Below are 27923 nucleotides of genomic sequence, written 5' to 3'. Positions count from 1 at the left end.
AAGGCAGAGCCCCGGCAGAGCTGCCTGGCCCCGGCACAACAGCTGGGCAGAGGCCATGAGGATGGCAGGGTCAGGGTGGCCGGTGCTGGGGGATCGATTCTGCTGGTGCCGGGAGCTCTGGTTTTACTGGTCCTGCAATCCAGGCTGGGCGAAAAGGAGCATTTCCTACCAGGAACCAGCTTGAGGCAGGGCCCCTCGGGGCAGTGCTGGGGAGGGGGAGGCTGGTGTCACATTAGGACGGGCTGCAGGGGCCTCATTTGTTCTTGCCCAGAACCCGGTAGAGTGTGAACCCCACCAGTGCTGTCACTGCAGCCCCCAGCGCCACCCGCAGCCAGAAGGACGCGGCTCCCAGCTCCACGGCGTTCAAGTGACTGCAAAGAAAGAGAGAGGCTGGTGAGAAGGTGCACAGCAACACTGTCCAACAGCAAGATCCCCTACAGCCTGGAGTGCTTCCACCCCATGCAGTGAGGTTGGGGTGTCCCGGGAAGGACAGAGAGCAACCACAGCGAGCTCCAGGCTGGGGACAGAGACAGAAAGCACCGAGAGCCTCCCCTGCCACACTGGAGAGCCCAGCATCATCATCAACCCTCTGGTGAGACAGATGTGGCTCTATCCATCCTGGAAATAGCACAGCAACCCCTAATAACGGGTATGAGGTAGGAGCTGCCTTTCTAGGTCAAGCTGCTTTCCCAACTCCAAGTGCACACAGACCCAGGAGTGGATGCACGCAGAGACCAACCAAAGGGCAGGGAGGGAGAAAAGGCTCCATCATGCCCAGTGTACACATTCCCCTCCTAAACATGTGCTGTCCAGCATCAACATGCTCCTCTCCGAGGAGGAAAGAGATATCCATTATTCATTCCCCACTAAATCGAGGGGGAAAAGCCAATCCCTGGCCCTCCATTACGCTGTTATTTATTTATCCCACATACCCTAAGATATATTAAGAATATTTAAATTTTAATACTGCAGAGGGGGGAAAAAAATAAAAAGAAGTGTCAGCTCTAAAAATAAAGTTGTTTATTGAAAAGCAGCTGGAGGGAAAACCACTCACTGGTAATCCCAGCCTGGCTTCCAAGGCACCCACACACTCTCCCTGGGAGGGCTCTACCCACGGTGTTGAGCTGACCGTCAGCCCCCTCCTCTGCTCCTCAAGCAGGGTGATGCCACACACACACCTTCTCCTTCCCAAATGTCCCTGGCCGTGTCCTGCCCTGTTATCCAGCCCCTTTCAGGTGCTGTTCCTTCCCAAAGGGAGGCTGTGTGAACAGAGGTCTTGCTTTGCTGACCTCTTTTTTCAGTCTGATCCACCTCATCGGGAGAAAATAGCTGCCACCCCCCTCTGTGGGCCTTGGCAAACCAGGCTGGCTGCTCCCCTTCAGCAATTTCATCTCAGGCTTCAGAAAGAAAACCTCCATGGCAGGATCTATCTAATAAATCTGCCAGAGACACACACAAGACAGAAGAGAGCTGCCACCCACTCCAAGCAGGGAATAAAGTGCCCTTTTGCTTTTGATTACTTTGTATGAGCAGATGACACCAGAAGCTTGCAGAAAAACCAAACCCAAGGCATTGTGGCAGAGGCAGGGTTTGGACACAGCCCCTCCTAGCCCCACAGGCTCTGCTCCCCCCCCCCAGGAGCACCCTCCATGGGAAGGATACTAACGGGAAGGTGGCGGCGGTTGCCAGCTTGGTGTACACAGCGCTGCTGGGTGGCCCCTGGCTGTGGCAGGTGAAGAGGAAGGGTGGTGGGAGGCAGTGCTTGTAGCAGAACTCAGCAGGGGAGAGGCCGGGCTGGTGACTCGCTTCTGGCAGGTCTGTCTTGGAGGCCACAAAGACACAGGGGATCTGGCTGTCCATGTAGTGTTGCTGCAGAGACAAGGAGAAGTTCCAGCAAGGGGTAAGCCACCAAGCCTGGGAGATGTGGGGCTGCTACACAGAGGCTGAAAGCCCCCAGGGCCCCTGCGCCTACCTTATAAATACTGGCACAGTAGCTGAAGGACCTGGGCTCGCTCAGGTCGTAGACGAAGCAGGCGACATCACAGGCTGTGTCTGATGGCTTCAGGAACGTCGTGTCGGTGCTCACCTCATATAGCTGGAGTGGGAGGGAAAGGCCATGTGGCACAGCACCGCGTCACCAGGATGGGCCACTTCCAACACCAGCACCAGGTACTATGCCAGCCCTGCTGCCAGACAGGCACAGCAGCCCTTCCCTCCTCTCCCTGACTTACTATAAGATACTTCTCCTGGCCGTTGACCTGCACTGTGTTGATGGCATAGAGGGATGGCTCTCCTGGTTTCTCCTTCTGAGCCTGCCATGAAAACACCATCTCAGAGGGCTGGCAGCAAGAGCTTGAGGAAGGGAGAATATTTCACACTGCCCCAGGTCCCCATGGTGTAACAGCCACTGGAAGGCCAGCCAGTGCCTGGCATGAGACACGGGGCTGTTTGTAATGCAGGACAAGCCAGCATTACCTCGCCCAGACATGGGAGGTGCAGCTGCCTGGGAAAGGCACAGCCCCTCCAGCCCCTTAGGACAAGCAGAGGGGATGGGCCCACTGCCAAAGTTAAGGATTCAAGAGCCACAGCAACCAGCATGGAGCAGGGTGTGAAGCCCTTTGCTGGGATCTGGCCATGGGCAGATCTGGCCAGCTCAAGGGCCTCAGGGCTCTCCGCCGGGCCTCCCCTCTCAAAAGGGGAGCAGCACTCACCACCAGGCTCCTGCCGAGGAAGGCCTGCAGGAAGGCAGACTTGCCTGCTCCCCTGGCTCCCAGCACCTTGCAGAGGAAGACGTTTCTCTGGGTCTGGCCTTTCTCCAGGTCAATCCTCTTCTCCCGGGTCACTGGCAGGAAAGAGCTTGGGTGAGTGAGAGCAGGAACCTGAGCCGTGACAGGAGGGGAGGGCATGGCTGTACCCGTGAGGGCCTGTGTCTGGGAGTCCTGCTCCGAGAGGATAGGGTAGCCCAGGTAGCCCAGGCACGCCAGGCAGTGCCGCACGTCCAGGTAAGCCATGAGCCTGCAGAGATGGAGCACACCAGGAAGCCAACTGGATCAGCAAGGGCTAAGAGATGTGAGTACAGGCAAGGAGAGGGACTGAGCTTACGTCCACTGGCAGAGGAATCCATGCAGGGAAAGCAGGCCTTTATCAGTGGTGCATACCGTATTGTAGAGCTCAGGACCCCAGGGCATGCAGGGGAAGACGCTGAAGAAGTTCTGCAGCTCTGTGGGTGAGAGGGCTCCATCCTGGTCCTGGAGAGAAAAAGAGGAGTCAGCAGCTGAGGACATGGCCCGTGCAGTGCCAGCAGCTCTCTGCAGCCACACCAAGCACTGACAGGGTCCAGAGAGCATCACCAGGACACAAGCCACCTTGCTCGCTGCTATGTAATGACACAGGGATGCTTCCAATAACAGAAATTAATCCCACAGCCTTGAGCTGCTGTTCCTGGCTTCCCCAGGGCCAGCCACCCCACAGCAGCCTGCACTGGTCCAGCCTGGTCCTGAACACTGCAGGGTAGCACCCAAGGTCTGCGTGTGGCCACCAGCACAGGATCTGCAGCATTGGGCACACTTGGACATGCATCAGCTCAGTGCTCCAATTCCCTGTGGCCACAGAGCTGCTGTATCCCAGTGCACATCAACATCTGAGTACTGTGTGCAGGTGCACAGCAGATCCAGCACATTCCCTTCTCCCTCTCTCCAAAGAACCAGAGCATGGCACAGATTAGTTGCTTTCTCTCCCTCTCCAGCCTGGCACCCCCTCAATAGGGTTGGCAGCTGTGTGAACGCTTGTGCTTGGTCTGTGGCTGCAGGCCAGCAGCTCTGCCTGCTTCCCTGCCTCCCTTCATGCTGCAGCCAGGCACTAGTTTGTTAACTTGGACCCAGCCCCTGAAGGGACAAACTTTACTGGCTGTCCTTTGGTCAAGGGTTACAACCACAACCCCTTGACATGCCATCAGACTTGCTGTGACCACTTCCTGCTCCCAAAGCCTGGGCAAGCAGCTTTGAAGGGAGTGTTGTGGCAGAGGGAAGCCCTTCAACTGAGGCTACATCTGCTCCCTGGAGCAGAGGAGAGCAGCTACGTGCAGGCCCAGCAGAGCACCCCGTCCCAGGCAGCTCCAGCACACTCTGCCCACCTTGTCATGCTTCTCAAACAGCCGCTGGAGGAACTGGTAGCCCAAGTGGTTGAGCTCCGTGGAGCAGCCAGGGGGCAGCCGGAACCTGGAGGAGACCCAAGTGACCCTCTGTGAGCTCTGAACCAAGGGCAGAGTTTGAGCAAGTCTGCAGCCAATCCAGAGCTCCCCACTCCCTCCCTGCTCAAGACCAGTAGTTGTCTCCAGGCCTGGCCGCTCCTTGCCACAGCCCTTTGTTTTGGGAAGAAGCCCTCATGGGTGCACAGCAGCCTCTCCTCAGCACATCCCAAGCAGCCAGGGAGATGTGGAGCCTCACACCCAAGGCTTCAGCAGGGCACAACACTCCCCCCGGGGTGCTTTCCACCAGCACGCACCCTGTTGCCTCCTTGCACCCTGTTGCCTCCTTGCACAGCCTGCTGTCTGGGGAGCAGACAAGGCAGCTCACAAGCCAAACCCTTTCATTACTGCTGGATCACCACCTCCAGAGAGGCAGGGAGCAGAGAAGAGGCAGCAGCTGCAGAATCAGCCGGGAGGGCTATGCTGACAGCTCACTGCTCCTGACAGAGCCGTTCTGCCTGAGCTCAGGCAGAGATGGAGCAGCCTTCAAAAACCCCTTGCTAATGTGAAGTCAGGGATAGGCCTTCATTCCCCACCTCCCTGCCTGCCTACATCAGAGCCAGCAGCACAGCCAGCAGCTCCAAGGCCCATTATATTCATTGCCAACCCCACGTTGGTCAGCTCCTGCCCACAGAGGAAGATGTAGGAGCATGAACCTGACCATGAGCTATGGGTGTGGATTCAGCCTCAGCTGAGGAACGCAGCAGGGTGTGGGGAGGAGCCAGCAAAGGAGCTGGGGAGCTCAAGCTGTGCACCACGGGGGTGTCACACCTTGGCCACCCCACCCCAGGCAGGATACGCACTGTGGGTACAGGTAGTCATCTGTCAGCTCCAGCTCATCGTCGTACCCAAAGCGGCGGAGGATGGTCCATGTGGTCTCGTGCCGGCCCCTCTGAATGAAGAGCGTGTTGAGGAAGAGGAAGCCTGCAGGAGAGATCAGGTGGCTCAGACACAGTGGGGGCTCAGCCTCAGGGATCCACTCCTTGGGACCATGCTTTCCCTGGGAAAACAGGCTGCTGGACAGAGAGCTCTAGTAGCCAGAGCAGGCTTTGACAAGAGGGACTAACTATGCTTGGAATGAGAGCTGGGAGGCTCAGACCAATGTCAGGGCCCCTCACAATGTGGTGAAGGAGGGGGGTCCCCATCTCTTGCTGGGATAGGGCACAGAGCTCCTGTGCTGTTACCGTTCAAGGTCAGGCCGTTGTCCTGCACCCCGTCTGTGGTGTTCTTACACACAACCACCTTCACATCCTCCAGGGCCTGGGGAGCCAATGGGTTTCCAAAACAGGATTTCTGCCTCCCAGGAGAAAGAAGGTCATTGTCAGCAAAGCACTCAGACAGCCCAAGCCTCTGTCTCACCACTATCTCCCCTGGCAAGGGAATGGGAGTTTCTAGGAGAGAAAATCCACCCAGACCAGGGATTCCTGCCTTGGACCTTCACCAAACCCCTGCTCTTCAGCATCCCAGTAATACATGACTCTCAACAGCTCCAGTGCCTCCTGCTCTCCCCACTGCAGAGCAAATTCAGCCCAAGCTTAGCAAAGATGGAAGACCTGTGGATCCCCATCTGCTCCAAGATGTACCTTAAGGCGCTTTAGCTACAGCTGGCCAACAGAAGTACTGGATGCAAATAGGACAGCTGTGTCTGCCTTTCTGCCTGGTGTTGGATGGAAAGGGGACACTAGGGCTTTCCATGAGGGGCTGGGGAATCATCTCAGCTCTGCAGCCAGCCCTACCTGGAAGTAGTTGAGTTCATCATCACTAAGGATCTGGTTGTTATCCTGGTCCGAGAGGTTGAAAATCCGTGTCAGTGCTCGTGCACATGCAGGTTTCAGCTGCAAGGGACCAACCATGGTGACAAAAAACAAGGCAACACCATCAGCCTGGCTCTGCCTCCTGAAACCCCGTGTGCAGAGGGGTTGCCTTCCTGTGCTGGCTGGGAGCACAGTCCAGCTATGCCAGCATCACAGCTCCAGGGGGAGTCTTCTCCTGGACCTTTCCCACCATGGCTAACATGGCCTGGAGCACAATGGCTTCTACCCCAACATGCTCCTGGCTTCTCACTGGCCTGGCCATATTCAGCTGGCTGTGCTGAGCACAGGAGATGGGTGCTTTCCCCTCGGTTTAGCTGCATTGGCCCAAACACTCCAGGCAAAAAAAAAAACAGCCCCAGGCTAGGGCACTATGATGGCAAGGAGGTCCTCCAAGGGGCTTTGAGCAGACCTTACCTGCTTCTCCTCTGGGTCATAGAGGGGGGCAGTGGGGTGCAGCACAGCTTTCTGGGCATAGTAGAAGAGCTCAGAAATGTTCTTAAGGTTCTTGGCAGAGCACTGAGGATTCAAAGGAAGAGACAGCCCTGTAAGTGCGGGCAGGCAATGGGCTGGTGACGCAGAGCAGAGGGAGGACACAAGCTCCCTGAACCAGACAGACTGTGCACCAAAGCACAGAGCAATGTCTGCTCACAAGAGGGAAACCTGCTTGTGCTGTGGCTTTGCTGTGCCTGTTCCACAGCCCCAGTGCCAACAGTGGCTGTGTATAGCTCCAACATCAGTTACAGCAAGAGCCAGAGTGGGCAGACACTGACAGCCACCCCCTGCAAGGAAGACAAAGGACAGAATGCCTAAAGCACAGGCCCTCAAGATCCAGACAGTGACTTCTGCAGTGCAGGGTTATCAAGGCAGTTCATAGAATCCCAGACTGGTTTGGGTGGGAAGGGACCTTAAAGCTCATCCAGTTCCAACCCCCTGCCATAGGCAGGGACAACTTCCACCAGACCAGGCTGCTCCAAGCCCTGTCCAACCTGCCCTTGAACACTGCCAGGGATGGGGCAGCCACAGCTTCTCTGGGCACCCTGTGCCAGAGCCTCAGCACCCTCACAGGGAAGAACTTCTGCCTAAGAGCTCATTTCAGTCTCCCCTCTCTCAGGTTAAAGCCATTCCCCCTTCGCCTGTCCCAACAGGCCCTTGTCCAAAGCCCCTCTCCAGCTTTCTTGTAGGCCCAGAAGCTGCCTCCCCTTAAGGAGCCTTCTCTTCTCCAGGCTGAACCAGCCCAGCTCTCTCAGCCTGGCTCCAGAGCAGAGCTGCTCCAGCCCTCGCAGCATCTCCACGTCCTCCTCTGGACTCACTCCAACAGCCCCACGTCCCTCTTGTATTGGAGGCCTCAACATCATCTCCACAAGCACAAAGGCTCCCTGACTCACACCAGATAAATGCTGCTACTCCTCAGGAAAGCTCTGGAGTTCCCTCACCTCCACGCAGGTCTCAATCTCTGAAAACTGGTTCATGATGGGCAGGATGACGTCCATGGAGCTTCCCATCTGCAAGTCAGACTTGTTTCCCACTAAAATAATGGGGATCCTGGGAAGAGATGGAATGTCAGAGAACACGAGTGAGGCCAGTGCTGCCCCAGTCACATGTGCTCGTGGGTAGCAGGCTGGGAGCAACCCCCCCTCCTCTGCAATGTCTAGAGCAGCTGGGAGCATCCATCTGGAGAACAGGCTGCCTGATCCTGCTTACGCTTTCACTGAGCAACAATATGCTCAGGAGCTTTTAATCCAGCACAGCAGCCTTCTGCCTAAGAAATCCACACACAGACTAAGGCATCTGTGTCTCCCTTTGCAGGCTCCTCTCCCTGCCTGGCTTAGAAGAGATCAAGGTGGGGAAGGAACCCTCTCCTGGAGCCCTCAGCTAGATCCATGAAGGAGAAAAGTCCCTGTATTCTTCAGCTACAAGTGGTCATGTCACAAGCCACAGAGCTGGTCTGACCTCCGTAACCACAGGAGGAGGTGAGGGTGGTGGGCACCACTCAGCCTCCGTAACCCCCCAGATCTGCACACACAGACCACACAAGACACGTTACCTGGCGCCCTTTTCAGCTCCCCCGTTCACCATGGGGATCCACTTTGTGCGAATCTGGAAGGTGAGCACAGGGAAAAGCCTGTCACTGCAGCCCCAGCACATCCCTGCAGCCATCTACTCCCAGCACTCCCCTGCACCAGCAGGCTCAGCTGCCCCAGGGATGCTGGATGCCAGCAGAAGGATCCAGCAAGCCTTGTCCCACAGCACGTGAGGACAACAGCCAGCATGGGAGCACACTTAGGCTGTGCTCAGCCTGCCTCTGCTTACATGGGTCTCAAAACCCCAAACCCCCTCCACAAGGCTGTGGGGCACCAACATCCACCCACAGCAAAAAGCCAGGGCAGAGTGCAAGGACCCAGAACTGGAAACCCCTTTCCCTCTGGTACTGTTGCTCAGGACTCTGGTGGTACCCCCCCTTACCTTCTCAATCGTGGCCTCCTTGGTGACATCATACACCACGCAGACCACGTTGGCCTACAAGAGAAGCAGCAGAGGGTGGTGAGTGAGGGTCACTGCAGTAGTGAGGCTGCCTGAGCCCATGGCGCAGCCCTTGCACTAAAACTCAGCAAGTACACGCAGCAACAGTCACCCGCCATCAACACAAGCTCTACAAGGGGGTGCTCAGAGCACAGACCAGCTCTTCTGCTCCAGGCACCCCCTGAGCACATCTGCCTGCAGGCCTGAGCCCTGGTTCCCTGCTCCCACCCCTCAGCGGCTAAGCTGGTCCAGGGGCTGCTGCCCCCCTCCCCTCCTGACCCCATGCATGCAGCATTGACCCCAGCTCTGTGTTTGAAGCAGACAGGAGGTATCACTGGCCCTTTCAGGAGAGAGTTCAGTGCTAATCCTGAGGACACACAAGGGTTTAGGCAGGATTTCCCAGAGCCGTTCTAAGCGTGTGTAGAGGAAACAAGACTCCTGTGGATGGAAATATTAAATAGCTCTGTGCATGTGAGACATGCAGAAGAGAGGCAGTTTTATTATTCATAATCAAGAGGTCCTCCCCTCTGCAGAGCCAGGGTTAATCCCAGGGCAGGGAAGACCAGCTGGGCCCACCCCAGCCAGCCAAATGGCTCCATGGCTGCTCCCAAACACATGGGAGTCCTCATTCCTCCCTGCCCAGCACTCCCCAGGGCTCCAGCTCCCAAACCAATTCCTCTGGGCGACTGCTTCACCAGGCAACCATAAGGACCTAATGAAGGGAGCAGGAGAGGCTCATCCAAGCTCAGCAACTACTTCTTCCCTCTTCTGAGTCCACGGGGAACATCCTGAGGCTGAGAGCATGTCCTCTGCTCACCAGCCTCTTCTACCTCCTGGGGGGCTGCCCCCTGCTGCTCTCTTTCCAGAGAATCCCCAGAGGGCTGGGACAAGCCACACACTAGATTACATACAGGGAAGGATTAAACAAACCCATAGCATTAACCTGTGTGTCTCTGGTTGGCTAAGAGGGAGAGTGAGCAGTCCTGCAACACCCCTGTCCAGCCCTGCTCACCTTAGAGATCTCCTCCTGCAGCTCATCCTCCGTCTGTTCGGACTCTGAAAGAAGAAGAGCCCATCATCAACTGGACCCCTTCCTGCTCCCCTCAGCCAGGCAGGGAGTGGAGAAGGGAGGGGACACAGGCCATACCTGAGTAATCCACTATGTGTGTGGGGACCTTCTCTGGGGTGACATCAGCCGGGATCGTGATCTCCTCTGCACGAGGTGGCACCTGCAAAGCCAACAGCCTCCACTCCAGCCCAACACAGACGAGAGGAATGACAACAAGGGACTTCAGAGCCCAGTGTCACTGCTCCCCAGCTCCCTCGATGCTGGGATGAGATGAGCTCCACACCAGGGAAGGCATCTTTCCTGACTCCCTGGGCTGCAGCTGCCACCACAGCTTGCTGCAGGAAGCTGGGGAAGCTGCCTCTCCAGTACTGCTCCCATGCTGCTGCTCCAGATAAGCCCTCAGCACTCCCCCAGCTCTCCAGACAGACCTCCTGGCAGCTGGGAGAAGCTCTAATCTGATTGTCCAGGCTCTGCCATGAGAGCACAGGAAGGTGCTCAGGGCCGGTCCTCCCCCAAGCCCCCAGAGCTGATGTTTTCCCAGCAGAAATGTTGCAGAGGGCACCATCTGCTCGTGGGCAGCGGGGAAGCCACCTGACAGCACAGGACAAACACGCCTGGCCAGAACGATCCCGTTTTCCTACCCACACCATGATGGGACAGCAAGCTACCCATGTGGAGGCTCCATGGGGCCAGCTGGGTGCTGCTCCTCACAGGTGGCCCAGCTCAAAGCACCAAGCCTGTCTCCAGATGGGCACAGGATAGGGAACGTGGTGCAAACCCCTTCTAAAGGCTTTGTGCTGGTGCCACCAGGGAAAGGCCAGAGCTGGGGAACAAATGGCTCCACTCTGTGCGGCAAGGCTGTGCCCAATGGTCCACTGTGCCACACAGACCCCAGCAGCAGGGAGCGAGGCCTGCCAGGTCCCTACAATCCTCCGCAGGGCAGGGATTAGAGTGCAGACCGGAGACAGCACCATTCCGGCGGAAGCCCCCCGCTCACCCGCCGCAGCCCCACGGCCGCCTCCCGGGACACAGCGTCCCGCCGCTGCCGCTCACCTCTTCCGGGAACTCCTCTCCCACCAGGGCCATGATCAGGGACGTCTTCCCCACCTGGGCTAGGAGAGAAAGGCAGCACGCTGGCACCGGCCCGGCCGCGGGGCCCTCTCCCAGCGGGAAGCCAAGGGCGGAGGACGACGCAGCCCGGCCCGCTTGGAGGCAGCCATCGGGGAGAGAGGGAGGACGCCGGAGCCTCCAGACTCGGGGCAGGCAGAACCCTGCTCCCGGGGCCGGCCGCAGCCGCCCTCCCGCACCCTGGGGCTCCCCGTCCCGGCCTCACCGTCCCCCAGCAGCAGGATCCTCACGTCCCGCTTCATGTCGGCACCGCCGCCGCCGCTACCGGGGCCGCCCCCTCCCCGCCACAACCTTCCGCTTCCTGCCGCACCAGCGAGCGGCGGCACAGAGCGGCGGCGGGCAGGGAGCGGCGCCCCCGGGCGGGCGGGCGGAGCGCGTCGCGCAGCACCCCAAACCCGTCGGCTCTCGGTGTTTTTATTAAACAAAAACAAAGGGTGGGACGGCGGATGGAGCCGTCAGACACACTCCGCACCCGACCCAGCCAGGGGAACGTTGGCGTCCGGGCCTAGCCGGGGCCTGTCCCAGAGCCTGGTGCCGAGGCGGCGGAGCCGGGTCCCGGCCCGCGGAACGACATGGCCGCGCCGGCTCCTGGAGGAGCGCCGCGAGCCCGGGGGCTGCGGCTCAGCCGCCAGTGAGCTCCCAGAGCAGGACGGCGCTGTGCGAGGCCGTGAGGAGGCGGCGGCCCGAAGGGGCGAAGCAGCAGCGGTGGACGGCGTCATCGTGGCCGGCGTAGTCCTGAGCCTCGCCGGGGCAGCGCAGCAGCCGCAGCAGCCGGGCTGTGGGGAGAGCAGGGGTCAGCCGAGGGCAGGAGCGCTGGGACTAGCACCGGTCCCATCACCCCAGTGCTAAGCTGACAGACAGCCCGGTGAGGGGCAGAGACAAGCTCCTGATAAGGCAAGTAGGCAACTACTGGCTAGTAACAGGGAGAGAGTGTGATGGCACAGCTCCCTGCTGTGTATCAGGCTGTCCAAGGGCAGTGATGGGTATGGCGGAACACACTGGTGCAGCTCTGCTAGCTCATAGCCCCCTAAAACAGCCGGTCTTGGGCTCAGCAGGTGCCCCACAGCTCTGGGGCAGGGATGGAGCTCAGCACAGCATGGACGTGCTGCCTCGTCAGGCAGGTACAAACAGCTATAGGAGCAAGGTACCCTTGAGAGCAGGGTGCCAACTGTCCCAGATTGGCTGTGGGCAAGTCCCTTCTGCCTCTTGGGCTGTAGCTCACACAGCCACAGATAAAGACAGTTCCTAACCCCAAGTCATCATTCAAGTGACAAACCCTGCTCACTGACAAACAGGACTGAGCTCATGCATCTCATTTCTGACCTAGGAGTTGCCCAGAACTTTCTCCTTGCCCAATGCATACCCTGCCCAGGACCACAGCTCCCAGCTCTGAGGATACAGGCTGCTTGTTTAAAGAAAAGAGGACACTTGTTTTCCCCCACTCACAGGAAGAAGGGGACATCCCTCCCCACCAAAAGGTAGCCTGGGTAGCAGAGTCCACAGCACTCTCCAGTACTCACCCCCGAAGCCAACAGCCATGAATCGTGCTGCAGGAGACAGGCTGAGCGACGTGGCAAAGTATGGCAAGGGGATCTTCATGACTACCTATGCTCCAGCAAGAGAAACAGCACCTCAGAAAGAAGGCGGGAGACCATAGCTGCTGCAGTGACGGTTCTTATGAGGGCAAAGGGCTCCTCTCAGAGGGGAGGCTGACAGATGCACAACACCTCTCAGAGTTCGGAAACCTGCCAAAGGCATTGACTTCCCAGAGGAGACTTGACTCAAAGATTTAGTGTTGGTGCTCCTGAAAGCAAATGCCTTCCCCTCCACTGGGATGGAAAGGCAGCAGCAGGGCTGGCAGCCTGCCCAGACCAGGGCCCCTGAAGGTTCTGAGATGAAAAGCTGTTGCCCTGAGCCGCCGCTCACCTGGGCCCACCTCACACCTTGAGGCATGGCTTTACACACAGGGCAGTGTTGCCTCTCCCCCCACTGCACTCCATTCCATGTGGCCATGGCCCCGCAGTGGCTAACAAGTACCCGAGCTGCCCTGGCAGGGCACAAGTACCTGTTTCTTGTGCAGACTGTAAAACAAGGCTTCCTTCTGCCTCCCAAAGCCGACGTAGACCAGGGTGCCATGTTCCCATGGGCAGAACGCGGCCAGGCTGGGCGGAAAGGTGTCCAGACCCTGGTGAGGGGAACCAAAGGGAAGAAAACTGAGGCCAGCTTCTCCAGCCTGACCCAACACAGTGGGGGTCAAAAGGAGAGCATGAGGACACCCATCCTGGGGCTGTGTTGTCTGAGCAGTATGAAATTAGTATGCTGGAGGCTGTTTCCTCCCTTTTGCATTGCCATCTCAGCCATGTTCCTGGCAAAGCAATGAGCAACCACACACCGCCACAAAAACCCAAAGTAAACTGTTTACTGTTGTAGGAGTGGGACACAGGAGGGTTGAATTTCCTTCGAGGTATTATTGGTACATGGGTTTGAAGGTGGGATTTGGTTATGGATCAGTTTAACACAAGAAATTAGGGCCCATAAGATAGATCTTTAATAGTGGATGCAAGATCATCCCTTTCCCTGTTCACTGTGGGGAGCTTCTTTCATGGAGAGGAAAACCGGCATTTTGGGAACAAGGGATCATCTCCACATCTGATACACACCCTCCTCTCTTTCTAGCAAGTGTTCTGCCACCTAAGTCTCACACCTGGGTTGGAGCCAAAGGGTTCTGCAAAGCATCACAGACAAACAAGGCTGAGTACTTGGTCTATGAGCTGGTCCCTGGGCTCCTGGCTCTGAGTATTCATGCTCTTTGGGAGTGTCAAAGTTGGCAGCATGCTCATAATGAGGTGCCTCTCCTGGGTGATGTGCTCACTGCTGCCTGTGCTCTGTTCTGCGCAGCACAGGAACAGTTTTGTCTCCTCACGCTTACAAAGTCAGTGCTTCCCAGAAGTCAGGCACTGCTCCAATTCCCACTGTTCTTCAACAGATAAGAAAGTGCATTGCCAAGATACTCTACAAGCAGCAGAATTAACGAAGATGACTAAAATGATAAGGAAGAAGTTCTTCCCTGTGAAGGTGCTGAGGCACTGGCACAGGGTGCCCAGAGAAGCTGTGGCTGCCCCACCCCTGGCAGTGTTCAAGGCCAGGTTGGATGGGGCTTGGAGCAACCTGGTCTAGTGGAAGGTGTCCCTGCCCATGGCAGGGGCTCAGAACCGGATGAGCTTTAAGGTCCCTTCCAAACCACTCTATCATTCTATGACTAATGAAGTTCACCCTCTCTCTTTGGCCCCATCCTGCTCAGAGCCTTCAGGCATTCCTTCTCCAGCTTGCTGGTTCTGAGACTTGTGCCACCAAACCGTTGCCACAGGCAGAGGCTGGCAGTGGAACACTCACCTCGGGGCTGGCAGGAGCAGGGAAGCTGAGCCAGTCGAGCAGCTCACACTTGTCCTTCAGCCAGTCGGAGGCCCAGATGCTGACCCGCCGGTCTGAGCTGGTGGCCAGCCAGAGCTCACCTCCTTCCACCCCAAAGTCCCGGTACTGCAGAAGATGAGCACAGTGCTGTCAGTTTAAGCTTGAAGTTTAGTCCAGAAGCTGCCACCAGAGTGAGTGTGGGGCAGGAGCTGGTGGGAACACAGGCCTTATGCCACAGGGGATCAATTCACTTCCATTTGGGCAGTGCTTTAAGTCTCTTAGAGTCCAAAAGGAGAATGAGGCTGTGGTGTAGGAACCAGCAGCATGCTCTGGGCTGAAAGACCCAGCAGAAGAGGCTGCTGGAGGAGGGAGAGTGCCTGGCCTGAGCAACATGGATCTCTTCCCTGGGATGCCCTCTGGACCCGCTCATGTCACAGGGCAGTTCTTGCTGATACTGTGTGTCCCCTAACAACACCCTTTACCTAAAACTGAGGAGGATCTCCCAAGTCTAGAATTCCCAGGGAGCCCAGCCTTGCAGTGTGGATGATTTTAAAGCCTAAGTACTTAGGCAAAATTATTGTCATTTCCACTGCACAAAGGAAGAAGACTCCCCATAAAGAGGAGGACAAAGGAGATGCGAAAACCATCACACTGCTGCACAGCCAAGTCTTCCCAGCTGCAAAGAGGAACAGTACAGAGCCAGAAAAACTGAACAGAAGCTATTGGAGGGGTTGATGGCCCAAAGAGGAAAAACAAGGGACAAAGAAGCAGACTCACTGACTGACATGGCTGTGCAGTGATCCACAGGGACTTGCTGCTGCACAGGGCCAGGGCAAAGGTGAGGTCTCACCTGCTTCATGGTGCACTGCAGAGCAGTGATGGGGGAGCCTTTGTGGTCAGCAAGGACGTGGATGGTCATTCCAGTGCGAGGGCTGCTGACAGCCACGAGCCCATCTTTGCCCCCTGATAAGATCATTTCTCCTGTGGGTAGAGAGAGAAAAAGAATGTGACACTTCTCGTAGGAGAAGAAAAAGCTCACAGGAGAAAGGTCTGAGATCATGGATACCAATGTCCCAAAACACTGTGAAAGGTTGGGAACAACTGAGTCAGGGCTGGGTATGATGAGATGTTTTTGGGCAGGTTGATGGTGTGCAGAGCACTTGGAGGTCAGGGTAACCCGGGCGCAACCAAGCCATGTTCCACACTCGTGTGAGAGGCAGCCTCACCATCTGTGGAGTAGGCAATCGCGGTCAGTGCTACGGCATGGGGTTGCATTTTCAGCTCCAGCTCTGTCCTGGAAATGTTGAACACACGGATGGTGCCATCACTGTACCCTGACACTACGTGCTGGCTCTCAGCTCCCCATGCAACGACAGGATGAAGCTTCCAGGCCAGGCACTGGCAGCTCTGCAAAGGAACCAGGGCAGAGACCTGATGACACAGTAAGGACAGCAGGACTGTGCAGTCCAGTGCACTACAGGCTCCACCTACAAGTATTTCCCCAGCTTTATCTCCTCCGTGAGGACATAGCAGTCCTTGCAACCCCAAGCAAGGATTCCTTCCTCCTGTGCCCTCTGCCAGGAGGAAGAACTTAATGTACTACAATTACCTGGTTGAGCACTTGGAACTGTACCACCAGCTCCATGCTGCCCAGAGACCAGATCCTCACACTACCGTCCTCCCCGCACGTTGCACAGTGAGTCTCATCAGGACTGAAGCACACTTCAGTCACCTACAGCAAGAAACAAGATGGGGAACAGGGATCTACAGATGCTCCTCTCCCCCTCTCATCCCCTCCAGGACCTCTCCCATGGGAAACATCAGCCAAGAAGTCCTAAAGACAAAGAGAGTTGGGTGATTTGGTTTTGTGCTTTGGCAAAGCAAATGTTATTCACTATGGATGTCCAGCTGGCAAACAGAAACTGCAGTACTCAGTAATGAAGCCTTAGTGATTGCAAACTGCATCTTTGTGCTCCAGCAGAAAGGCCCACAGCTGCTCCCAGCCTGAGACTGTTGAACACTGAGGACTAAGAATGGATGAGCTCAGACTTCTTCAGGCTGGACTCCTCAGTGTGCACAGTTCCCCGTAGACTCCTCCATGCCATCCCATCAGCCCTGCAGCTCCTTGACCTCTCCAATGGCCAGACCAGGGAGTGCTGCTGCAGCCCACACGTGCTTCCCAGGGCACGGGCAGCACACACAGCACTTGCTGCTCTGTGGGGCAAACCACCTCTAACCTTGTTCTTGTGGCCGCTGATCAGTTGGATGCTTGTGCTCTCCGTCCAGTTGATGTACCACAGGGTTCCTGCCGTGGTGCCCACAATTCCCATTTCCAGAGAGTCATCAAAGGCTGCGCTGACTATCGTCCCGTCGAGGGTGATCTCATGTTCTAACAGGACCAAGTTAGACCTGGAGGAGAGGAGGACACGAGAAGAACGGGCTCAAATGTTGAAATGGCCACTGCCTCCTTTAAATGCAACTTTCCAGTGAGCCTAGTCATGTGTTTGCAGGTAAATGGTTCAGTGAGGGGCTCCTCTACATTAACAGTGACTACTCTTGCATTTGCACTACAACCATCTTTTATAGGGAAGATAAGAGAATAAGGAAGAGATGGAAGAGAGGGAAGAAATGGAAGAGAGAAAGAAGGAAGAGAAGGAAGAAAAAAAAGAGGAAAGAAAATTAAAAAAAAAGGGGATGCAGCAGTGTGAGAGAAGAAACAGAAGCAATGTATTTTCACCAGTTCCTATTTCACCAGGAATTCCTACAAATCACTGACACAAACTTCAGGCATGCCAAACTCCACCCATTTCCAGTATTAAGAGGGTTCAGCTACCTGTGGCAAAAGTTCAGTAAAAAGATCCAGACAGAAAGCATCAGTAGTCACAGCATGGACAGGAAAAGCTAAGGATGAAGAGCAACAGGAGCAGCGTGGTTGCAGGCAGAGCTGATGTCTGTCCGTGAAAAGCCACCTCTCAGACAGGTCCAGGGAGCGGCTGGATGAGGGGAAGAGCATCTCCAGAGCATGGTGAGACAGGCACAAGGGCCACCACCTCCTACCTGGCATCGGGACCTTTCAGCCTCAGCTCCTGCACAGCAGCCACTGCCCACAGGCGGATGCGTTTCACGTTGCTGCCACTCAGCAGCCTGTTGTGCCGACACACCAGCACACCTGGGAGACCATGGAGGGGACAAAGGGCACCTGTGAACATCCACTGCTCCCAGCCATCACCCACCGTGTGTTCCTCACAGCCACGCCACTGATTCATTCGGGCAGGGCAGTGTTTTTACAGACTAGAGGTGAACCCCCCAAGGAAACCCAGGACACAGAGCCATCACCACGCCATGCACCCTGCATCTGACACATCAAACTCATTTTCCAAGCACAGCTGAAACTGGAGGACTGCAAGCTCAATGCTTCTTTCCTTCTTACAGCCTCAAGAAATGCCCAGGGCACCTGCACCCACCGATCTCGCCCTCGTCGGCCTCCCATGTCATGAAGCAGCAATTAGTCTCAGTGTCCCACACACAGATCTGGCCTGAGTTGGTCCCACTATAAAGAAGAGTGTCAGCGCCATAACAGAGAGAGGTCAGCTCCACTGGCCCCAGCACATCTGGGGCAGGGGCACGATGAACCTGCAGGAGCACATACAGTGTCAAAGAGAATATGGTGCTTACCTAGATCAGGTAAAATAACCCTCCTCCCCTCCTAAATTCATGTATTATATAATTCAAATATAACTGAAAGCCACTAATGACCAGCCAACATCATCTCCTTAAGAGAAATCATCAGCTCTTACAGACTCCGGGGGTAGAGCCTACATCACACTCAATGAGGGGCTTGGGAAAGAAGTCAGAGGTGGTAAATGATCCATCTCTGGCAGTGTTCAAGACCAGGTTGGACGGGGCTTAGAGCAACCTGGTCTAGTTCCAGCCATGGCAAGGGTTTGGAACTGGATGATCTTAAGTTCCCTTTCAACTCAAACTATTTTATGATTCTGTGATCACGAATTATAAAAGAAGGTAAAACTGGGGTTTACCTTGAGGTGGACATCAGCTCCCTGCTGCTCCAACAGCCAGAACATCACAGTTCCCTTCCCCACGCAGGCCAGTTCTCTGTGAGAAAAAGGACTAAAAGCCACGTCATGGACTGGCTCTGAGATACAAGTTGACCACATGAGTTCGTAAGTGTAGGTGTTCCACAGAGCAATGGTTTGATCGCTGTAATCCCCTAGGTAGAACATGAAAGAGAGTAGGAGGAAATTCTGCAGCCCCAGGCTGCTCACAGCATATGCACTGTGCTCTTGCATCAGCTGTGTCACTCCCTCATCCTGTTGTTCGGAGATGACTGCTGCAAACACCATCCCAGGAGTGGACACGGCTTCTTGCACACTCAGCAAAAGCTGCACAGTGTGATGGGTCCTTATCCAAGTTGAGGACAGATATAACTATCACTTCACAGTGGAGTTTGTAGCAAATCTGGCCCAGCAGAGGGTCTGCAGCCAGCGCTCAGTAAGGATTTCAAGGCAAGAGCAAGTTTCCTGCTGTTTCTACATCCTCATGAGCTACTGCACACCTCATGTGTGCCCCACACAAGCCCTTCAGTAGTACTGTGCACTCAAGGAGAACAACAATCTGGAAATCAGACCTCTGTTGAGGTCACAGCTGAGATGGGAGCTGACCTGAATGGAAGCCACTGTATCTGGGTGGCAGAAGGCACCAGCTTTGGTGATGGCAAACATAGAATCATAGAATAATTAGGGTTGGAAAGGACCTTAAGATCATCAATTTCCAACCCCCCTGCCATGGGCAGGGACACCTTATGCTAAATCATATCACCCAAGGCCTCGTCCAGCCTGGTCTTGAACACTGCCAGGGATGGAGCATTCACAGCCTCTCTTGGCAACCTATTCCAGTGCCTCACCACCCTAACAGGAAAGAATTTCCTCCTTATATCCAATCTAAACTTCCCCTGTTTAAGTTTTAACCCATTACCCCTTGGTCCTATCACTATAGTCCCTAATGAAGAGTCCCTCCCCAGCATCCCTATAGGCCCCCTTCAGATACTGGAAGGCTGCTATGAGGTCTCCACACAGCCTTCTCTTCTCCAGGATGAACAGCCCCAACTTCCTCAGCCTGTCTTCATACAGGAGGTGCTCCAGTTCCCTGATCATCCTCGTGGTCCTTCTCTGGACTTGTTCCAACAGTTCCATGTCCTTTTTATGTTGAGGACACCAGAACTGCACACAATACTCCAGGTGAGGTCTCACAAGAGCAGAGGGGCACGATCACCTCCTTCGACCTTCTGGTCACAGAATCCCAAGGGTTGGAAGGGACCTCAGAAGATCATCTAGTCCAACCCCCCTGCAAGAACAGGGTAACCTAGAGTACATCACACAGGAACTTGTCCAGGCAGGCCTTGAATATCTCCAATGTAGGAGACTCCACAACCCCCCTGGGCAACCTGTTCCAGTGCTCTGTCACTCTCACAGTAAAGAAATTTTTCCTGATGTTCACGTGGAACCTCCTATGCTCCAGTTTACACCCATTGCCCCTTGTCCTGTCACTGGACATCACTGAAAAAACCTAGCTCCATCATCCTTTTGATGCAGCCCAGGATACGGTTGGCTTTCTGGGCTGCAAGCGCACACTGCCAGCCCATGTTCATTTTCTCATCAACCAACACCCCCAAGTCCTTCTCCACAGGGCTGCTCTGAATCTCTTCTCTGCCCAACCTGTAGCTGTGCCTGGGATTGCTCTGACCCAGGTGTAGGACCTTGCACTTGGCATGGTTAAACTTCATGAGGTTGGCATCAGCCCACCTCACAAGCGTGTCAAGGTCCCTCTGGATGGCATTCCTTCCCTCCAGCCTATCAGCTGAACCACACAGCTTGGTGTCATCGGCAAACTTGCTGAGGGCGCACTCAATCCCACTGTCCATGTCAGCGACAAAGATGTTGAACAAGACCGGTCCCAACACCGATCCCTGAGGGTCACCACTCATTACTGGTCTCCAGCCATTGACCACAACTCTTTGTGTGCAGCCATCCAGCCAGCTCCTTATCCACCGAGTGGTCCATCCATCAAATTGATGTCGCTCCAATTTAGAGACAAGGATGTCATGTGGGACAGTGTCGAACACTTTACACAAGTCCAGGTAGATGACATCAACTGCTCTACCCCTGTCCATCAGTTCCGTAACCCCATCATAGAAGGCCACCAAGTTGGTCAGGCAGGATTTCCCCTCAGTGAAGCCACACTGGCTGTCACCAAGCACCTTGTTGATTTTCATGTGCCTTAACATGCCATCCAGGAGAATCTGCTCCAAGATTTTGCCAGGCACAGAGGTGAGACTGACTGGTCTGTAATTTCCCCTTCTTGAAAATGGGGGTTGTATTTCCCTTTTTCCAGTCATCGGGAACTTCACCTGACTGCCATGATTTCTCAAATAAGATGGCCAACTTCATTCACCAGCTCCTTCAGGACCCACGGATGGATCTCATCAGGACCCACGGACTTGTGCACGTTCAGGTTCTTAAGATGGTCTCGAACCAGTTCCTCTCCTACAGTGGGCCCAAGGTCTTCATTCTCACAGTCCCTGCATCTGCCTTCCAAGACTTGGGTGGTGTGGTCAGAGCCTTTGTCAGTGAAGACCGAGGCAAAGAAGTCATTCAGAACCTCAGCCTTCTCCAAATCCTGTGTAGCCAGTTCTCCTGAGAGCTTCCTGAGGGGGCCTACATTCTCCCTTGTCTGTTTTTTATTTGCTATGTACCTGTAGAATCCTTTCCTGTTATCCTTAATACCTCTAGCTAAGTTTAATTCTAACTGGGCCTTAGCTTTCCTAACCTGGTCCCTAGCTTCCCGGACAACATCCCTGTACTCTTCCCACGCCACCTGTCCTTGCTTCCACTTATTATAAGCCTCTTTTTTCATTTGAATTTTCCTCAGGAGCTCCTTATCCATCCAAGGAGGTCTCCTGGCCCTCCTGCTGCACTTCCTTCTAGTTGGGATGCAGCACTCCCGAGCTTGTAGCAGGTGATCCTTGAATATCAACCAAGAGTCTTGGGCCCCCCTGCCCTCTAGGGCTGTATCCCACGGAACCTTCCTAAGCAGGTTCCTGAAGAGGCCAAAGTCTGCTCTTTTGAAGTCCAGTGCAGTGAGTTTGCTTCACACTGTCCTGAGGATCTCAAATTCGAGCATCTCGTGATCGCTGCATCCAAGGCTGCCCTGGAGAGTCACATCCCCAGCTCCCAGACAGCTCCGGAGCACAGTGCTCCCTGCTGCCTTGCTCAAGGTCCACAAGTTTAGTGGAGACTCCCAGCTTTTCTCTCCTCTGCAGCCCAGACCGGAGCTGGAGGAGGAGGCTGCTCTCCCACACTGCTCCGTGGAGAGCACAAAGCTCTTTCTCTCCAGCAAAGGCTGATTTGTTCCAAGGGCAGACTCACCAGCCCAGAGTAAGCCTGTTGCCTGCTCCACAGGTCCTGTCTCATGCAAAACAAGAGCTTACTAATTGCATATTTGTCCTTCAAATGCCCCCTGCCTAAACTAAACAGACAGCTTGAGTGTCCATCTAGTGCTGGCACTGCTGCCTGGCAGAGGGCTCACAGTTTGAAGCCTGGCAACTTCTATGCAATGCCACCTAAGCAGCAATAAGACCAGAAGAAGGCTTTTCCCCCTGGACACTATATATAGTAACTGGAAACTATTTATACAGGTTTAACAAGGACTTGTGAGCCAGAAGCAAGCTGTAACTTGAAGGAAAACTAGCTAGCTGGGGCAATGAGAAAGGACTGAAGGGGAGCTGGGGAAGCTCCATATTCATGCACAGGATACATGCTTCCCCTTGAAACACTGGTGACAGTGTCCTGGACCACACTCAGCTGGAAAAAGTGCCCCTGCAGGTGATCACTCCCAGGAAGATCCAAGATCACCTCCAGTATTACATGCTGCATTATGCATTGCCCCAAGGCTACCAAGGAACAACTTCATAGCCACAAGCCTGGTGCATGTGTCACGGTCTTGCACAGTTATAGCATCACCCTCCCACGAGATGTCTGCTGTAGGGTGTCCCACACCTCATGTTACGGGCGTACTCACCGAGGGTGACAAGGAATCGATCATCCTGAGAGAATGCCATGGCTTGCACTTGGGTCTCATGGTGGAAGAGACTTGCTGTGCAAAGCCCATCTGGGACATTCCAGATGCAGATCTGACAATAGGAGTCTCCATCCCTCTTTCCTGAGGCAGAGGCAAGAACCTAACAGAACAATATGTTGTCACTGAAACCTTGGTAAGTAATTAGAGATACTTTGTTAGTCTTAGAAACAATTAGTCTCAAATTAAAGTGATGTTTGGCACATGGAAAATCCTGTGAGAACAACTGTCAGCTGATGGCAGGAGGGAATGGACCATCACCAGGAGGGAGGGAGCAGCCTTTAATGTCACTACTGAGCCAGAACAAGGGATGAGGCTCCAATATTGGAACAGGCTTCCCAGGAAAGTGGTGGAATCATCATCCCTGGAAGTGTTCAAAAACCATGTAGATGAGGTGACATGGTTTAGTGGTGGCCTTGGCAGTGCTGGGGAATGGTTGGACTTGATCTTCAAGGTCTTTTCCAACCTGGTTGATTCTATGATTCTTTGAAAACCATTCATTGCATTTCCATAATCCCAGGTCTCCACACAGAAGGAGGAACAGACAAACAGGCTTTAAGCCTGTAACATTCCATTATCCCAAAGCGACATGGACAAAACCCAGCCTGGGGTAGCAGAAGTTTCTCCTACCTGGGCATCATGGCTGACAGTGAGTGTGGAGATCTCCTCTGCGTGGCCAAGCCAGTGATTCTGTGATCCCGAGTGCAGGTCTTCCACCACGATGATGCAGCCACAGGTGTAAGCGAAGAAGCCTTGCGGAGGAGGAAATGGGATGTTTTCACGTAAAGGCTTCACATAGAGCACCCACTACCTCACAATTCAGTTAAATTCTGGGTTTTGCTAAGAGGTAAAAGCTGACTGTGTAGAAACACAGCATGTCAGCATCCTGCCCATCAGGTTGGGGGTGGAGTAAAATCTCCCTTCCCCTAACCTGAGCAAAGCTGCTGGGCATCCCTCCAGCCTACAGGAAGGAGGAAAGATGGTCTTAGTGAAAGCTTTCCCTTCTGCTCTATCCACTCAACAACTGAAGCCTGACCTGCCTGTCTCAGCTAACATTTGCCAGTAGCAAAGGATCCCACACTGGTCTGGGCTGGCAGGGACCTTAAAGCTCATCCAGCTCCAACCCCCTGCCACGGGCAGGGACATCTTCCACCAGACCAGGTTGCTCCAAGCCCCATCCAACCTTGCCTTGAACACTGCCAGGGATGGGGCAGCCACAGCTTCTCTGGGCACCCTGCGCCAGCACCTCAGCACCCTCACAGGGAAAAACTTCTGCCTAAGATAAAATCTAAGTATCCCCTTGTTTAACTTGAATCCATTCCTCATTGTCCTGCCAGAAAAAGGACCTCATAGAAGAATGAGAATCAGTAGTTTGGGTGGAAAGGACCTTCAAAGGTCACCTAGTCCAACCCCCCTGCAATGAGCAGGGACATCTTCAACTAGATCAGGTTGCCCAGAACCACATCCAGTCTGACTTTGAACCTCTCAAGGACTGTGCATCCACCACCTCTCTGGGCAACATGTGCCAGTGTTTCACAGACTGGTTTGGATTGGAAGGGACCTTAAAGATCATCCAGTTCCAATCCTGTTACTGCATTTTAGTAATGCAAAGAACCTCTGTGTTAAAGCAAAGATCCCAACCCAAAAGCTAGAAGATCATAACCTGGAACAGTGCACATGTCTCCCACCCCTCCAGAGCCTTCCTGGTGTACCTGTGTCTGGGTTCCACACCATATTCCCTCTGCCATTCCCATTGTAGCCGATCACTGCTTTCAGCTTCAAGACCTCACTGCCAGTTGGAGGAGGTAAGAAACTCTGCAAGAAAAATAGACATTGGTTTAAAATAAGCTCTAGAGGAATGGCCCAGGCAGGTGCATTCAACACCCACATGAGAAAAAGCCTGAGTGCAAGCACACACACACATTGTCCTACACACAACACCCAAATTCATGCCAGCACTCACAGCATTCAGGTTCAACACATCAACAGATGAGTACCAAAGCACACTTACACATACAAAAGGGAGACTGCACCAGCAAAACAAGGCACAGGTGCTCTCAGATGAGGCACAAACGGCTGGCAGCAACTGATTAGCAGCTGCTAATCCTGCTGGCAAAGAGTTTGGTGGGTTTTGCTCACTTGGGGTGTAGACAGTGGGGAAGGGAAAGGCTGCTGGGTAGAGGGGCAGAGAAGCACAGTGAACAGCTGAGAGCTTAGGAAAAGGTTAAGTCTCTGTTTTATTATTGCTCTGTTTGTTCACAGAGCCAGAGCTGGGCTTTGCCCATCCTCCCCACGCTCAATGGTTGCCTTCCCCAGCCTGCTCTGCCAACGCATCTGCTCGCAAACACGGGTGTGAAATGAATCACTCCACTGCTCACTCGGCTTTCCCTTTCAATAGCACATGCCATTTGCATTTGTTTGGAATAAAAATGTATGCAGATTTTCTGAACGGAAAAAGAGTTGATCACAACTCACTTTCCACTAGTCTGGAAAGAGCCGCATGTAGAGGAGAAAGGGTAACTATCGTGAGTGAGGAGTTTGTAATAGAGCATCAGGCCCAGGAGTACACTTCACAAACTGCTTTCAAACAGAATAAACCAGAAATAGTTTGGAAAACCCACCTATCCCAGCCCCAAAATGCGCATTCACCACCTGCCCAGGTACAATTCTCACCTTGGGAAGCACTGATGCCTTGAAGCAAGGAGTGAAATGCCGGTAGGAATCTGGGCGCACGGAGCACTGGGGTTTGGGGTTTGTGGTCTGCTTTCTGGGTTCTGCCACACAGAGAATTAAACAGTTGTTACCTCTGGGATGCTGCTACTCAAGAACGATTTGGGAGCAGCACCTAGGCTGTGGCTTGTGAGCTGCTCACATGCTGTGTATGTACCCAAACGCAAACACAGACAAGGGTAGACTGGATGGTGCAGCCCTGAGGAGAAGGACTTGGGGGTGCTGGTCGATGAGCAGCTTCCTATGACCCAGCTTCAGTGAGCACTTGAGCCCAGAACTCCCCCGTGTGCTGGGCTGCACCCCCAGAGCATGAGCAGCATGAGAGGGAGGGGATTCTCCCCTCTGCTGCGGTCTGGGGAGAACCCCCCTGCAGTCCTGATCCAGCTCTGGGGCAACAGCACAAGAGGGAAGTGGAGCTGTTGGAGAGAGTCCAGAAGAGGCCACGGAGATGCTGCAAGGGCTGGAGCAGCTCTGCTCTGGAGCCAGGCTGAGAGAGCTGGGCTGGTTCAGCCTGGAGAAGAGAAGGCTCCTTAAGGGGAGGCCTTAGAGCAGCTCCAATGCCTAAAGGGGCTCCAAGAAAGCTGGAGAGGGGCTTTGGACAAGGGCCTGTAGGGACAGGCCAAGGGGGAATGGCTTTAACCTGACAGAGAGGAGATTGAGATGAGCTCTTAGGCAGAAGTTCTTCCCTGTGAGGGTGCTGAGGCACTGGCACAGGGTGCCCAGAGAAGCTGTGGCTGCCCCATCCCTGGCAGTGTTCAAGGCCAGCTTGGATGGGGCTTGGAGCAACCTGGTCTAGTGGAAGGTGACCCTGCCCATGGCAGGGGGTTGGAACTGGATGAACTTTAAGGTCCCTCCATCCTGAACCAGTCTGGTATTCTATGTGTGTACATACACACACACAAGGCAGAAATCAGACTGCAGCATCGGATGTGCTCCTACACAACTGGCTCTAGGAAAAGCACCAGCTTTCCAGGAGTTAACAAGGAACCTCCATTGCCACCCATCACCCTGCTCAGCCACGCCACACTGCAACCAGCCTCTGGGCATCCATGCTGTGTCTGTCCCCTGGACATTGCTGTGAAAGCATAAGCCACTCTGCTAGAAAGACATCCTTGATAGAAGAAGTAGAGGCACAGTTTTGTGTTGAAGCTTTCCAACAGCTCCTGCCTGCTCTGGCAGGGGGCCACCAACTGCTGAAGCTTTGGGGCTGTACATCTATTAATAGAGACATGGAGAGCTTTAACAGAACATGCCACTTAGAGATGATATTGGCTCCAAGCTGAACAGGTGCTTCTGGTGTGCCTAGAAGCAATAGTAGGGAAAGAGCCAGAATAAACAAGCAGTCCTGGGGACTAGCATGAGCTTCTCTCAATACTGATTCCTCTTGGTAAATCACACACAAAGGGAAAGCCCCAGAGCTGCTGCCCTTCACCTCACAACTCTGAGCATGTGTCCAGGTCTATCTGTACCATATCAATGCTCTTTATTTTTCAGGGATAGACCAAGCTGCCTGTGCATACTGTGTCCCAAAGGGGTCATGCTCTGTACAAGATGGCAATACCTCTGACTTACCACTTGCCAATGTTCCAGGAGACTTCGACCTCTCCTGCCTCTCTTTGGGCCTCACCACAATGAGCTCCTCATTCCTCACTGGTTCCACCACAAGGACTGACGCATCTTTGTCTCCATTCGCCACCATCTGGCTGCTGCCTGGCAAATCTGCTTCCTCCTCTTTGTCTGACTCGGAAAAGATACCTGGTGGGAGGAGAGAGCCACCGTGTCCTTCAGGACCGCTTCATGTGTGAACAACCCTTTGATTTCTGCCAGTGTCATCCTCCTGCTATGTGTAACAGTCCATCTGTTCACGTGGAGGTCAAAGAAGACATTTCCTACTGGGTATGTCAAACAAGGTATTTACTGTAGCCCTCACAGAAGCTTGTGCCAGCAGCTTAGTGCATGGAGGAGAGCAGAGGATAAAGCAGTGCTGAAGTCCAACTCCTGTGGCTGGCTTTATCCAGCTTAGGGAAAAAAAAGCACAGCCTGGTCTGTCAACCTGCAGGAAGGGGATCATGGGCAGGGATGGCTCCAGGGATACTGCTCAACTACACAAGGAGTTTTTCCTAAAAGAAGATTATTTTTCCCCTTTCCTGCAAGCATCTCTTCTTACTTTGACATCCTGTTTGGTGGACAGAGCTGACATCCAGACACGGTGGTGAGGACAGCAATGGAAGAGGCACTGCCTGCCGAGGCATCTCAGAGACATCCTTCAGCATCTCAGAGCTGCCTTCTGTGAAAATAAAAGGTTTTGTACAATTTCCTTCATCCCCGATTCCCTCATGATCTTGGGCTGATCAATGATGATACCTCCAAGCTCATTTCTCCAGCTTCCTCCTATATGAGAGAAGCCATTTTTCCTCTGCTCTTCAAGAAAGAATCACAGAATCAACTATGTTGGAAAAGACCTTTAAGATCAAGTCCAACCTTTACCCCAAGACTGCCAAGACCACCAGTAAAACATGTCACTAAAGAGAGGGACGGAAAGAGGGAGGGGAACAATGAGGGCAGGGAAAAAGAAGACAGAAGAGATGGAGGCAGGGAAAGACAGAAGGCAAAAGCTGAAAGACCTAACAGAAAACCCAGAGCAGCTCTGCTCAGAACATGCCCTCCCTGGCAGACTCCTACTGAGAGGTGCTAGTTAGAGACCATCCTTTGGGGCTAATTAGCTGGTTACCCCCCCCCCACTGCTGTGTAAATCCCTAAGGGAAGGAATAAAAAAACCCCAACCCCTACCCTCTGCCATGATGAGCAGTGGTGGAAGAGCTGCCAGTGTCAACTCATGGGAGGAGACAAACTC

General features: G+C 54.3%; 2 protein-coding genes across 3 annotated transcripts in view; both read right to left on the bottom strand.

Moving 5' to 3' along the window:
- Positions 1-46: 46 nt before the first annotated feature.
- RHOT2 (ras homolog family member T2) lies at positions 47-11098 on the bottom strand. Of its 2 annotated transcripts, none has more exons than XM_057407955.1 (19): positions 10983-11098; positions 10703-10761; positions 9728-9809; positions 9593-9636; positions 8524-8577; positions 8105-8157; positions 7494-7602; positions 6475-6576; positions 5983-6081; positions 5431-5539; positions 5050-5170; positions 4133-4217; positions 3103-3248; positions 2915-3015; positions 2712-2842; positions 2232-2312; positions 1973-2095; positions 1667-1869; positions 47-371 (listed from the first exon to the last, which is right to left on the bottom strand). In XM_057407955.1, exons 1-19 carry the CDS (start codon positions 11017-11019, stop codon positions 254-256), a joined length of 1857 nt encoding a protein of 618 aa, XP_057263938.1. In that variant the 5' UTR covers positions 11020-11098; the 3' UTR covers positions 47-253. The 2 variants fall into 2 exon arrangements, with proteins under 2 accessions (XP_057263938.1, XP_057263939.1); XM_057407956.1 differs by having other exon boundaries at positions 10703-10756; positions 10983-11053.
- Positions 11099-11323: 225 nt separating this feature from the next.
- Positions 11324-27923, bottom strand: part of WDR90 (WD repeat domain 90) — a 36779-nt gene continuing 20179 nt past the window's right edge. The window contains exons 27-44 of the mRNA XM_057408041.1: positions 27434-27490; positions 27237-27356; positions 26642-26824; positions 25013-25113; positions 24052-24154; positions 22970-23091; positions 22283-22442; positions 18226-18416; positions 17653-17821; positions 17246-17357; positions 16426-16597; positions 15798-15920; positions 15415-15595; positions 15039-15169; positions 14171-14314; positions 12843-12962; positions 12298-12382; positions 11324-11553 (exon numbers count right to left, since the gene is read on the bottom strand). Of these exons, the coding sequence (XP_057264024.1) occupies positions 11399-11553; positions 12298-12382; positions 12843-12962; positions 14171-14314; positions 15039-15169; positions 15415-15595; positions 15798-15920; positions 16426-16597; positions 17246-17357; positions 17653-17821; positions 18226-18416; positions 22283-22442; positions 22970-23091; positions 24052-24154; positions 25013-25113; positions 26642-26824; positions 27237-27356; positions 27434-27490 (2429 nt within the window). The 3' untranslated portion in view covers positions 11324-11398. The remainder of the gene's footprint in view (positions 11554-12297; positions 12383-12842; positions 12963-14170; positions 14315-15038; positions 15170-15414; positions 15596-15797; positions 15921-16425; positions 16598-17245; positions 17358-17652; positions 17822-18225; positions 18417-22282; positions 22443-22969; positions 23092-24051; positions 24155-25012; positions 25114-26641; positions 26825-27236; positions 27357-27433; positions 27491-27923) is intronic.

This window comes from Pezoporus wallicus, unplaced genomic scaffold (genome assembly GCF_028554395.1).
Source record: "Pezoporus wallicus isolate ANWC-B61680 ecotype Strahan unplaced genomic scaffold, APGP_CSIRO_Pwel_v1 contig_4012, whole genome shotgun sequence".
In the NCBI taxonomy this organism is placed as follows: domain Eukaryota; kingdom Metazoa; phylum Chordata; class Aves; order Psittaciformes; family Psittacidae; genus Pezoporus; species Pezoporus wallicus.
The sequence above is the reverse complement of the archived record's forward strand: the minus strand, read 5'-3'. Positions and strand labels throughout refer to the sequence as shown.

Bases quoted from the DNA above. Each gene is read 5' to 3' on its own strand.
- RHOT2 (XM_057407955.1), bottom strand. From the start codon at position 11,019: ATGAAGCGGGACGTGAGGATCCTGCTGCTGGGGGACG. The intron at 5,171-5,430 runs GTAACAGCACAG...TCTCTCCTGCAG, and splicing joins CAACGGCCTGACCTTGAACG to GCTTCCTCTTCCTCAACACG. The intron at 2,096-2,231 runs GTAAGTCAGGGA...CTCCCACTCCAG, and splicing joins GCCAGGAGAAGTATCTTATA to CTATATGAGGTGAGCACCGA.